The sequence below is a fragment of the Cavia porcellus genome, unplaced genomic scaffold, assembly GCF_034190915.1.
Source record: "Cavia porcellus strain 051 isolate PalLab524CR breed Dunkin Hartley unplaced genomic scaffold, mCavPor4.1 scaffold_10, whole genome shotgun sequence".
In the NCBI taxonomy this organism is placed as follows: Eukaryota; Metazoa; Chordata; class Mammalia; order Rodentia; family Caviidae; genus Cavia; species Cavia porcellus.
In genome coordinates, this window is record NW_026947493.1 from 87,311,786 (window position 1) to 87,325,482 (window position 13,697).

The 13,697-nt window shown below is 49.8% G+C and overlaps 1 protein-coding gene across 3 annotated transcripts in view; it reads right to left on the reverse strand.

The window, feature by feature from the left end:
* Window positions 1-260: 260 nt before the first annotated feature.
* The window catches only part of Angpt1 (angiopoietin 1), a 174,589-nt gene continuing 161,152 nt past the window's right edge, over window positions 261-13,697 (reverse strand). For all 3 annotated transcript variants that reach the window (XM_005008213.4, XM_003479828.5, XM_063257776.1), the window contains exons 8-9: window positions 10,587-10,717; window positions 261-3,136 (exon numbers count right to left, since the gene is read on the reverse strand). In XM_005008213.4, the coding sequence (XP_005008270.1) occupies window positions 2,976-3,136; window positions 10,587-10,717 (292 nt within the window). In that variant the 3' untranslated portion in view covers window positions 261-2,975. The remainder of the gene's footprint in view (window positions 3,137-10,586; window positions 10,718-13,697) is intronic.

Below are 13,697 nucleotides of genomic sequence, written 5' to 3' on the forward strand. Positions count from 1 at the left end.
CTTTTGGGGTCCCAGATTCTAACAAGCTTTCTCCTTTCATCCTAAACTGAGAGGTTTTCAGAGACTAAGAGTTTAGTTTTCTTGGCCTTTTGCTCTTTTTCAGTGATTCCATCATTTCAAGATCTCAAATTTAAATTTTGTAAAATATACATATATATTTTGGTACGGGGGATCGACCTCACGACTGCGCACTTGCAAGGCAGGTGCTTACGCCGCTGAGCTAAATCCCTGGCAAAATGTATATTTTAAATGAGATGAAATTGCACAAACGTTATTTTGAATTTTATTTAAATGAAATAATGTTGTGATATGAAAAAATCCACATAGAAACCACATTAATTTTACTGAAGTAAAAATGTAAAGGCAAGATTCTAGTACCTAGTTATATTATCCTGAAAATTAAATGCAAAGGATCAGGATGTTAAATGACCACACACGTGGGCTCTGTACAACACAGGGAAGGGGGCCAGGCACATTTCACTCTGCTGCACTATAAATAATGAAAACTACTCACTTTTCACACCCAGACAACAAAACTGAGGGTATAATGTTTTCTTCTTTTCCTATTACTTCATTTTATTTTTGTACTGTGGGTTGGGAAGTAATATTTCTTATCCAAAGGAAGAAAAGAAAGAGATTTTATTGTTTGTATTTAAAATTGTTATTGCACGAAATAAAAACGAACTGTAGTATTTATTGTAACAATTTAAATTTTTGTTTTCTTTGTATAACATTAAATAGCAAACTTCAAAATGTAAGATTGAAAGCAGAAAGAAAAAGGCGTGACAATGTAATACCTTTAATGAAATTTTTCCTGCTTTTTGAGTGGTTTTGTATATTCACTTAAAAGACAGTTTAAGATAGTAATAAGGAACAATGAAGGAAGAAAGGAAGTAAGATGAGAGGAAGGAAAAAGGAAAACCTGTGACACAAAATAACAAAATACCCACTTTTCTTTTACTTAAAGCAAAGAAGGGTTAAAAGTCTTTGGGAAAGACCTTTAATGGTGTTGTCAGAGAGCCACTAAACATAGAAAACTGTAACCCCTGCAAACTCTAAGGCAGAAAACTGTAACACTTCTAAGGCACAAAGAGAGATTGTATACACAACACATAAATATAAAAATACTCAGTGGTAAGCTTTAAAACTTTTTTCTTCAAAATGCAAAGAGCTTGATTCTCCCAAATAGCAGAAAGCCCCTTAGAATAATGAAATCGTGAAGCCTGAAGTTTTGGTATCATTACCTTGAAAAAACCCTTCCCTTTTCTAAGAAAGGAGACCTGATATTTGCTTCCATTTCCTTTTAGCAATAACCTACATTTTGATTTTAAATCGTTCACTGTCATAGTGCTGAACACGGACATGCGGAGAGCCCTCCTTCACAGAGTGCTGTAGTAACTAAAGTCACCATGAAAGCGGGCCCCCAAATCCACTTACAGTAGATCATCCCATGGGAGATTTTCATTATTGTTTTTATTTTTTATCTTTTGGGTGTTGGGAAGCGAACTCACAACCTTGTGTTTGCCAGGCAGGCCCTGAGCTGTAACTCTGGACCAATATTTTCATGAAAAGAGTTATCACAGCTGGAGTCAGAATTTCCCTAGTTAACTGCTTGTGGTTTTTGTGACTACTTTTTACTTATAATATTGAGAGTTATGCCAATTTTCTCTATTGATATTAATGTAAAAAATAAAACCTAAAGGAACAGCCTGAAGGAAGAAAACGGGGAGAGGGACGCATTTAATCACGTGCTGTAGGAGCTTCTTTGAACATGTGGATGTGGGTATCACTCGGGGCCACGGGGTGCGCTGCAGGTCAGGCAGCGATTCTGGGAGTGTGGACGTCACGTGCTGGGGACACACTACCACACACTGTGTGGTGCGCTGTGTTTTGCAGGCTTCTGTATGTATCTCTTACAGAAACTGGAGGAAGGTGAACCTCATAAACATGTTCAATCAGTTAATTAGCAAAAAAAGAGAAAAAAAATCTCATGAGCTAACAAGCCAAAGCACTGACGGTGTGAAACTCACTCACGGTAACGAAGCGGCACACCCGCCCCACACGCAGGAGGGACCCTGTGAAATCCCCGCGCCGAGTCCCTTAGCGTCCCTTCGGCTCCACAGACTCCACGTCCTGCTGTCTATATGGTAGCAAAGGAAATATCAAACGTGTGTGTCGTATTTTAAGAACTTGATATATTTCACATTCTTTAAACGTTATTCAGGCTATAAATATATCTGCATATCAGTCAGTCAGTTTTTAAGTAAATGGAAACTGCAGCATGGAGAGGATTTAATTTTCACGTGTTCTGTCGGCACGTGGTCCTGTCCATCTCTTTCTGAAATCTGCCTCTGAAGTCACATAGTGGGCGTCTCCACGTACACTGCTCTCCTCCACACACTACAATTTATTATGGCTTACGAAACGGAATTTACATGTGAAGATGGGTTAACTGGAATCATCTCAGAAATACGGCGCTGGAACTTGGCTTCTGAAATCCACCAACATTTAACAACACAGAAGGCGATGTTATTCTTTTTGAACTTTTATCAAAATTGTACAATAGTATAAACTTATCTGTTAGCAGGTCTGGGTAGAGATAAAACCGTTTTGCTGATGTAACACATCCTTCCCAAAGGCTTACGGAGGCCGGTTCCAGGCTCCACGTGTATCCTTCTTTGCTCCTGGTTTTCTGAGAAATAAGCCGGCTTGTTACTGCTCTGATAGCTCTGCAGTGCGATCCGCTAGCAGTGTGAGGCGCAGCCTCTCCCCCTCTGAGGCCACAGCAGCCAGTGGCATGGGGTGACACAGGGTGACTGAGGAGAGACCTCGCAACCCAGAGGCCCCAGGGCATCCATGACTGCCTCCTGCTGCTGGAAAGGAGTCGGTGTTGCTGGTCCCGAAGCTTTCACAGTCTCTCAGCTGGCAGCTGCTCCAGACTGGCTGCTTCGGAGGCTGCTTCCAGCACGGTGCGTTCAGAAGTCCGAAGGCCGGATCATCATGGTGGTGGACCGTAAGGAGTAGCTGGGCCCCTTGAAGTAGTGCCACTTGATGCCGTTCAGCTTCCCGTGGTTCTGCCCCGCGGTGTAGAACATCCCGTTTAGATTGGAGGGGCCACAGGCGTCAAACCACCAGCCTAAAAAGTAGTTAGAAATGAGACAGAAGAGAAACATTTACGAGTCCACTGGACATCTGGGAATTACTGGCATTAGCTGACGGGGACATGTTCAGCCTTATTATGACTATTTGCAAACTGGAGCTATTCAGCGAGCATTTTCCCACTGGCCAGACCCTGCAAGTGACAGTGGTGTGGCCTGAGGAGAGCAATGAAAGAGACAGATTGCTCAGAGGCAGCTCTCGGTGTGGCTCTCCTGGGACCCGCTTCCCAAAGTGACTGTGGGAAGCCTCTGGCTTGAAGATGCAATCTGAGCGGGCTGGGTTAAATGAGAAGGAGGAAAAGGCAGATTCCCATGAGTGGCCTTCCACCTTAGCCCACGACAGAGAGCAGAACAGCTGTCAGCGGAGCCCAGGAGCTTAGGCAGCCGACATCTAGAGAGGCTTCTCCATTCGCTGGGAGACTCTGCCCAGAACTGGCCCCCAGCTGCTTCTAAGTCAATTGGAGGATGTGTGACGACTGTGACCCTCAAGTGAATTTTAATTAATCTCCGCAGTCTAAAGCTGATAGCAAGGTGGGAAGTGGCCACCCTGGCAGCCACGGAGGACACAGACAATATTCTGTCGTCAGGATCCTTCTAAGCTTAGTGAAAAGAAAAGCAAGATGAGCAGGAACACGGGACTCTGTGCTTGCACAGCTCCATAAGGAGAATGGGATTGCCCAGGTTTCTTTTCTTTTCTCTCTGTCTCTCTCTCTCTCTCAACAAATTAAGGTCTTAGATTTTTAGATAAAGCACACTACTTTCTTCCCTCTCCTGAAGTAACACCACTGAAATCTTTAGGGAGAGATTTCTGCCAGAGACGTTTGGAGTATCTGTATTTCGATACAGCTGACCTCTCTTTGATTGCAGAGCTGAACCGCAGGGACTAATACACAGAGCTGTGGCTGATGCTTGACTGTAACATGAGCATTATCTCGCAGACTTTAGAAAAAGTGACCTGAGGAAAACTATCGTGCTCAGCGTTCAAGCCTGAGGAGGAATGCAGCTGCATCCTGTCTGCAGTAGCACCAGAGGCCCAAGCCGCGTTCTGGTGTGTCGTTTCTGCAGGTCGGCGGCTGCACAGCCCCAGGGTTCCCCTGTGCCCGGGGTGCTGATGCAGTGTGGATGCTGCTGCAGCCCAAGCAGGAGGGACAGGAGACTCTCACTGGCAAGGAAGGAGGAACTGTAAAATCCATCTTTCTGTCCTTGAGAATAAGCCCTTGACTCCCAATCCGTACTCCCAGAAAACATGTGCTGTTTATGTTGCCACAGGCAACATGATGCTGGGGAAGACCCGCCCTGAAGGTCTAGCATGGAACTCTGCAGTGAAACTGAACTGGACTGGTCAGGAAGGGGTCAGCCTCCTTCCTGTCTCTGTTCCCCAGGGCACCCTGGGTGCAGGAAGGCATGTCTCACAGGCGCTAGCCTCGCTGTGATCTCACAAGGGGACACCCTCCATCCACCAGACTCACAAAGAGGCCAGCGGGAGCCTGAGTCTCAGAGCTGACCCAGGTACTCAGGATGAAAATGAAAACACACAGAGCAGCCCCGAGACAGAGGCTGGGGGTGGGACGTGGGAGTGGGCTTGGGAAAGCGACAGGAAACAGCAGAGCCCAGGGAAGGCCTCTCTGCAGTGTGGACAGCCTTCCAGAGACCCTGATAGAAAGTCACTAGGTCTAGGTCACGGCCAGCAAGACTGACAATCACCAAGCTGAGTGCATGCAAACACCACCCAGCCCAGCCTTCTGTTTATTGCCCTAAGTCCATTGTAAGATGCGGTTCTGCCGGGCTCCTCTTGCAGACCGAGTTCTAACCTGACTGACTCGCTTGGCTGGCTGCTGGCAGGTTACCACAGGCTCTCGTCAGGGTCTGCTCAGATAGACCTGCTCCTGTGAAGCCGTTTAGCTTAGCAAAAGTTATGTTTAACAGGCACCCCGATTTACAACATCGGTGCCTACTGTTCATTTTCCCTTGTGTACTGCTTCAAAGGTTGTTACACACTGCCCAGAATGACACATGGATTCCCTACTGCCATGGAAATGATTTTCAATGTGAGCATCAGGTGGGAAATGTATGGGAGTAAACAAAGTAACTACAAATCATGACCAAAGGACACTAGGAAGAAAACAGGGAGCTCGGCGGGGGGGGGGGGGGGGGTCACACGAGCTTCTGCACAGATGGAACAGGTGGATGTTCATGGTGACCTGAGGGTGGGGGAGCCAGGGGAGATGCAGCGGCTGTGCTCAGCCAGGAAGGAGGCGAGAGGAGAGGACAGAGGAGGAGAGAGGAGGCGGCTTTCTGACAGAGAGGCGGAGAAACAGTCTGGAAGGAAAGCTGTGGAGGAGCACGGCCTTGCGGTCCTCCATGGCCATCAAGGGCACAGGTACGCCCTTCTCGGGGATGGGAAGTGATACTGAGCCAGGGCAACCAGGCCTGCCGGGCTGTGTGTGGGCAGTCATCACCGGGCCCTCGCCATCTGCCACAGCCATCCTGGGCACGAGGCCCGCAACCAAGGGGAGAAAGCCAAGCCAGCAATCAGCACAGCACCCGCACTCCATGGAGAGACTTAGGGCACAGAGCTGAGTAAAACAGACAGACTTAGGGAAGACAAGGTTCCTGGGGCCAAGACAGAGCTATCAGAGAAATATGGAAGCAACTGTAATGCAGATGGGAATGGCTTACAATGCTCACACTGTAAAAACACTGCCTTTAAGAACCTACTGTGTTTTCTTTAGTTTACTATTTTGATTATATGAGGAAGCAAAATGCACTGTTGTCTTTTGTTGTAAAACCATTGGGCCGTGCACACTGTGATCAGATGAATTAAAGACGATAAAGAGGAATTAAGATGGTAGAAAACAAAATAAAAAGGCAACATTTTCACACAACCTCAGTGCTATTATATGCTAACCCTCACAGTAGCACAGACAGTTATTTCTGTACTGCTGAGTGCTCTGTCTTTACTGAGATTTGCTCTGAGACAAACTAAACAAAGGAATTTCTTTGTATCAAACATTTCAAATAGTTTCCCTACTTTCTGTGAAAAGAGCTGAGCAAAAACTGGGCTTTTAAGCCTAAGCCCTGGTGCGGCATGATATGAACCCCTTGAACCCCTTCCTCTGGGCAGGCCCAGTGGGGTGGACCCAGCCGCCACGTCCCGGAGTCAGGGGTCCTGGCCAGAGGAGACCCTGCTCACGCCGCAGGCTCCGGACATGCTCTGACGCCGAGTCGCACATGCTGGACCCTGGGGGCATCAGCTTTGCAGGTCTTCTGCTGTGCCTGGGGTGCTGAATGAGAACTGTGGAAAAGCAGATGGGGGAAATAGACTTGGGAGCACGGCGGTCGGGGGAAGGCGGCTGGTGAAGTGTCTCCGGCGCTGTGTGGTTGGCAGCCGCAGCAGCAGACGTCGCCAGGCATTCTTCCTCGTAACCTGTAACCTCCTGTATGTTTTGGTAAGAAATCTGAGCTGCGTGTTTCTAATTCATTTACATTTAACTCATTAAAATTTAGTTTTGTAATAACTATCCCAGGCTTCCCAGGCCTTTAAATTATTTGAGTCTTTTATCTTTGAAGCAGAAAATTCACATTTTATCACTAATAAGTTAAACTCTGCCCAGAAAATAAGAATCTGATTCTAAAGCCTGTGGCTCAGGAAGTTCAAATTTATTTGAAAATCAGGAAACCTAACTCTCAAAAAGTTCTCTGATCCTAAACAAAATATCTCTCAACACTTCTTTGCTAAGGTAAAAAGTACAGCAAAGGAAAAAGAAATATTTTGGGGTGGATTTCTTTTATGCATTTTCAGTGATGCATTCTAACCAGAAATATAAAAAAGAGCTCGCACAGAATCCAAGACTTTCCCCTTTCATCCCTAACTGCAGACGAGGCTGGGTTGGACGGTGGCACTGTGACCTCAGAGACCACAGGGACAAAGGTCACCCTCCCAGCGCACATGTCCAGAGGTGCCCTGGGTGCCCCTCCACTTGGAGCAGCTTCGGGATCATTTTGGATTTTATTTTTATTAGCATGGTTGCGGCCCAGAAGGACTGCTTTCCTGGAGGGGCCGGCGAGAGGACACCATGCATCTTCATTCTCTTTGGGACCCATCCCCCTCTCTCTCCGTCCACCACCTTTTGGTCCCATGTCCAGGTGCAGAACTCATCACGACTAAATTTTGAAAGTGGCCCAGTGTCCACGGGTGGGTGAAGGCTCAAGAAAATGTAATTAGATACAGTACAGTCTCCAATGAAGACAGAGAAACCTGAGTCATTTGCAGAAATGTGGATGCACTGCAAAATCATCATTAAATGGGAAAAAAATCAGACACATAAGCTTACATATTGCATGGTTCTCTTATGTGAGAAGCCTGAAGTGTAAATAAATTCCACAGCAGGTCTTTGTACCCGGGGCAGAGATGCCGTCCAGAGTTCTGTGGTCCTCCGTCCATCTGGTGCTACACATGTGTCAAGCCAGGTCTTACGGTTTTTCCTTTTTCTTTTCTCTACTCAAAGATGAGCATTTGTTTTTCCTGGCCAGGGATACTGAATCCACCTAAAGGAACTTCGGTTCCCTCTGAGTGCCATCTGGGGAAGGGGCCGCTGGTGGACGGGGGGCTGCAGGCGTGGGGAGGAGCAGAGCTTCCCCAGGGTAGCACCTGAGTCCAAATCCTCCTTCCGTCACCGATTCCGTGAACAAGTATCCTGTTCTGTACTTCATGAAAAAGAAATCATTGCATTCCTCTTTCCCCTCGTTAAAAATCTTTTGGAAACTTCACGTAAGTTGTTAAACATAAATCACTCACGATAATGCAGAAAAGTCTGTCAGACCAAAAAGCTCAATAAATATTGGTTTATAGTTATGAGAGAACAAAACAAAATGACCCATTTGGGTGTTTCTTGCCCACTGCCAGTTGCGAGCCTTTGGGTGCAGCTCTGTGCTGTAAGCAGGTTACTTCCAAGTCACCGCCTTCCAAATTTACGGAACACATTCTGGAATATTTTCTTCTATCTTGCTAATAAATAAATAAACCGTGCTTTGAGAAAATAATATAACCCTAAATTCTGTGCTTATAAACTCCAATTTATTTGAAATCCAGGAGCCTAACAAACTTTACCATGCGCCTCTGAGTGCGGGGAGTCTCATGAGCCCAAAGTTGGCCCCAGTTCTTGCCATTCGCCCTTGAGCTCCTCGTTCGTCCGTGTGATGTGCGTCCACAGCTCCGTGTTCTAAACTAAGCGCGTGCAGTCGCCTTCCTTTCCTGTCTTCGCAGAATCACAGAGCGGGCGGAGCAGGCAGAGCAAGCCGCTCTCAGCCGTCGGCTTCGGCCTGGCAGTCCCAGGGCACAGACGATGTGCCAGCTTGGTCCCATCCTCAGGCTGCAGCCAGCCTGCCTGACTTCAGAGTCCTGCCTTGGCAGCTGACAGGTTCATGTGTGGGAAAAGAAACGAGTTCCCACGAGACAGGCTCTCTCTGTGGAAGGCGGGGTCACAGTTACGGAGCTTTTGTATTTTGTCCTAAACATGGAAACTGCACTGAGAGCAAACTGAAGCAGGGAGGGTTGCTATGGGCTCTTCTGCTTGCTGTTTTAGGACGTCTCATAATTACATCTCCTAGCAGAGGTTCACACATGATTCTTCCTATGATGACTTAATAATTGGGTAATATCATTCATCTCCTGTTCTCCAGTGTCTACCGAGGAGGGTAGCAACACTGCACCTCCACCCAGAGCCCTCCGTGCACTGGGAGAAGGACTGCGGAATGAATCAACTCTCCCCTCAGTTCCTGGTGTAAGAAGTGAGGGAGAAACACAGAAGTAAACGATAAAATGAGACCTCAGCTGATGGCGACGGAGCACTGTGGCTTACGAGGCTCCCTGGTAAGGACTTCACCCCACACCCTGAGGCTCAGTGTTTGGAGGAAGGGGACACTCGCCCGACAGTGGTGATTCTGAGGGAATCCAGCAGGGCCTGAAGCTGGGGCGGCTGAGCAGGACCCAGGTCCCTGGCACAGCCCAGGGCCCCGGACGTCACCAACACTCACCAGTGCTCAGCTTTTCACAGAGTGAACGGCTGCAGGAGACCTGGCTTCTTTCAGAGGGACACCTGATAGAGTCACGGCGCTCATCACGGAGACACAGAACTTGGGCTGGCACAGCCCAAGCAGTCAGTGAAGCTTTCTTTTCCTAACCTATGTGTTTGCAGGGACTAAGGAACGTGCCCGGGAGTGATCCTGGATGAGAATGTGACAGAGTCCAGGCACGTGAGGCTGAAATAACCCCCCGAGCCCAGCATGAGGCTGGCTTCACACCCAAGGGGTGCAGCCTCTGCCTGGGTCCCTGCTCCCCACCACAGGAGTGGGACATCGTGCATCCACCAGGCCCAGGAGAGCCGGCCCTGGGGACCTGACCACTGCTGCACCCACGTGGTGGGAGGAAGCAGGGAAAACCAGACACGAGTGAAAGAGGACATATCTCAGTGTCACCAAGACGGGCAGGAACCTGGAATAGTCATGCTTTTCATTTTTATATGAAGCTACCCAGTTTCATTTCTGGGATCAAGGCGGTAATGGAAAGAAGCAAGACTATCAAGAACCTGTGGGGACCAAACTGTTAGCAACTGGACCGGAGGCCCTGCTTGCCTGTGGGGGAGGGAAGAGTACAGAACTGCACTTGGAGGAGGGTTTAACGGTTCCCTGAGGTCGGAGGTGACGGCAAATGCCACGTTCAAGGCTCGCCAGAAGAATCCGACAGTGGCAAGGTCAGCAGCCCCGAGCTTCATGATTCTGGGGCTGGTCTCAGGTGGGAAACACACCTACCCAGGCCAGGCAGTCACAGAGAGGTGCAGGGGCAGGAGCCGGCCCCAAAGCTGTCCCTCCAAAGTTTATGGAGGCTGAGGCAGGATGACTGCAATTTCAAGTCACGCACTGGCAATTTAGGGAGACCCTGCCCCCAAATAAACAACTAAAATTAAATAAAAGGGCTGGGGAACAGCTCAGCGGTACCGCGCCCTTGGGTTTTATCCCTAGTATTGCAAAAAATATAGGCGGGAAGGAAGGCAGGAAGGGTGAAGGGGGTTAAGATGCTGTCCCCCATCTGAGCTGGGTAACTCTGGGTCTAACCACATCGCCTTCTCACGTTCACCTTCCAGCGGCACCAGGGACCTTCACTGCCCACTGCAAAGATCGTGTAAGAGCTGATGGCTGCGTGCCTCGCCACTGGGCTCCCCTCTTTCCACTCGGGCGTGGTGACATTAGTTAGGAAGAGAAAAGACTGGGGTGTGGAGCATAAGGTTCATCAGAGCGGGGCTCAGCACACTCCTCCTCCTGCGGAGGGAGGGACACCTCGAACAGAGCACAGGGGGCCGGGGCAGCGCGAGGCATCCAGCCCTGGCCCTCCGTCCCCACCAGCAGGGGAGAACCCGTGCCAAGACTCACCTCCCGTCAGCATGAGTGCGCATTTGCACATGCAGTTGTCGTGGTCTGCGTCCTTCGTGCTGAAGTCAGCGCCGTGCAGGACCAGGCTGCTCTGCCTCCCCGCAGTCCCTGTGTGGCCTTTCAGATACAACCTGCAGTGGACGAGGAGACAGGCAGGAACAGAGGTCAGCCAGGCGTGCAACGTGGGCGGCTGCAGGGCGGTCTGAAAGGTTTCATCACTTTCTCTGCTCCTTGAACTCGGTCCTTTAACCAAATCCCTCTCTGAACTGAAAGCCAGGAGAAAACATACAGAAGAAAGAGGGAAGTAAAGAGGAAGGAGCAGGCAGGAGAGACAGACTCCAAATTAAGAATGGGTAAGACTCGGTGGCATTTCTTTCACTGTACATACAGCTTATAGCTCTCTGATAACACAGGACTCACAAAAAGACCGGCTTTGCCTGATTATCACAGGCACTAATTTCCAAAGGAAACACCTTGACAGCATCAGTGCAGGTGCCGCTTCACCAGTACCTGCTGCCAGAGTAGTGTCGGGATGAAGGTGACCCCATCCAGAGAAGGGCCCTGTGTGGCCCTGACCCTTCAGCCCCTGTGGGGTTTTGCAGGTAGAAATCACATGGCTCTGGATGTGGAGGGCTGGTCTAAAGCACCAACCCGAGCAGGCGTGTCACACACCACATAGAACCTGTGCAGGGGACGCCCCAGATCTGCTCAGGTGGCCAGGCTACCTGGGCCAAATGTTCTGCAGGAGGTCTGGAGCCTGAGCAAATCATACTGTTAAATCCTGAACAGGCTTTTCTGGTTTCCTTGAATTGCCAGTGAGCAGAAGGACAGACGCCTGCACTCTGACCTTCTAAGGCAGAGCTCGCACTTTCAGCTCTGTGAGGCAGGCTGACAGTTACTGGTGGTGAGGGGAGCAGGGTTCTTCGTGTGCTGTGCTCTCTCTCAGCACTGGTTCACAAGGAGGCTGTCCCTGGTCCGACTGGCGGGGATTCCTTGGGGAAGAGTTAGGGAGCAGGTCACCAGCCAGAGTCCCCTTCAAAATCACCATCTTCTAGGTCCGGCCCGGGGTTTTAGATCCATCCCTTCCACAGAGGCCCTCAGGTCCACAGCTCACACACCCAGTAGATGCTGGCGAGCCTGCTGGGCCCCACTCACTGGCCACAGGAGAGACTCCACACACAGCCGAGTCAGACCGAGGAAGCTGCCCTCTGGGGAGCACAGAGCCCTGCCACGACCCCTCTGGCGAGACTCGGGGCCTGCACTGGCCTCTCTTCTTCCACCTAGGAAAGAGGTGACTCTGTGGCCCTGCAGCTCTGAGCTCTAAGGGAGCGGACTCCAGGCTCCGCAGCCTGTGCAGGTGACTCCTCAGGTCCTCAGGTGACTCCTGGAGAGCTGGATGCAGTGCCTGTGTTCTTAACAGTGAGTGTGAAGGCTGCAGTCGAAGCCTCATACCCTGTAGTTGGTTTCTTTGTAAAACCAAGGCAAAAAGAATGCACAACTGTATAAAGTTGAAAAATAGGAAAAGCAAAAATCACGGAATTGGGAAGCTGCATCACATTTCAGGTTTTTGATGAAGTCTCATATTAGGTCCCCAGCAACACTGGAGCAGAGCCAAGAGACACCGCATTCTCACACTCAGCTCGGCATCATTCACAACCACTAAGGGGAGGGAGCAGCCTCAGTACCCGGGAGATCTGAACGGACAGAGAAAATGTGTGTGTTCACAGAGGCAGACTATGCAGCCTTTAAAGGAAGAAAATGCTGTCATCTATTATGACATGGACAGAACCGGATGCCCAGCATAGAGACGGCACCGTCTTGCTTATCCACAGACTCTGAAGTCAGTCTCAGAAACAGCGTAGAGAGATGACCGTGAGAAGCGGGGGGAAGGGCGAGATGCGGCCCTGGAAGAGGAGGCAGCACTGAACAATGCCGAGAGTGACACTGTGTGTTGCCTTCGGGAGCAAGGACTGGCCATGCTGGGCTCTGGGTGGGCAGGAAGCCCACACCACCCAGGTGTGGTGGTGAGGCACAGGAGGGTGGATATGGCAGCAAGGGCCAGGCCTCGAAGGCGGAACCATGGGGTGCAGCCTGGACTCCACTCATGCAGGGTTTCAGCCTGGGCGGAGCCCTGACATGAGGAAGCCCAGGGAGCCCTGGGCAGCACTAGAGAGACAGTGTCCAGCGGGGAAACCAGTGGAAGGCTCCTCTGGTCACCAGAGAGGAGCTGCCAGGACTGGACAACTGACCCCGAATCTTAACTCGATGGATCTGGAAAGATGTCTTTTTACTCGGGGAGCCCAGCGAACCTGCGTAGATGAGGTCCACAGAGGCTGAGTTGGGAAGAAGCAGATTCTACACTAACCCTTCCCACACCTCTCTGCTCTATTTAGAGACTCCAAAGGGCGCCCCTTAGCATGTGACCTCAGGTGATGCGTTCGCACCCCAGCGTCCCAGTGACGGGGAGGCGTGCAGCGGCGTGGGGAGCACTGAACAGCGGGTGCAAGGAAACCCTCGGCGAAGGCAGCACAGAGTGCGCTCGGCCCTTGTGTGCACTCGTGCATGGTGAGGGGGAAGGGGCGTGCAGGTCCTGTTGGCGCTCAGCCTGACGGTTAGATAAGAGCACATCCAGGACGGCACATATACCAGATAAGAGCACATCCAGGACAGCACATATACCGGAAACCAACAGTTTTATACTGGGGGAGAGAAACACAGAAAAGACTACGGACATATTCTGAGGAGGAGTTAGTTATATTCAGTGACGGCCTCTCAGGCTGAGTTCGTTTCCCACTCAATGCTGTTTCGCTATTTCTTTTTTAAACTGATAAATGTTTGCATTTATGAGGTACAGAGTGATGTTCTGATCTATGTGGAATCTTAGGAAGACTCAGTCAAGAGAGTCAACACATCCATTAAGTCATCAAGCTTTTGTGCAGTGGGAGTGCGAGGAATCTACTCTCCAAGCTATTTTGAAACACACAGTTCAACATTATTAGCTGGTCACCATGAAGCGCAAGATCACTAAAGTCTTGGTGAGACTCGGTGTGGGGACATGAAGAGATGTCCTCTGATGTGTCCTTCAAGGAAGGCCTTAATTCAGCATGTCAG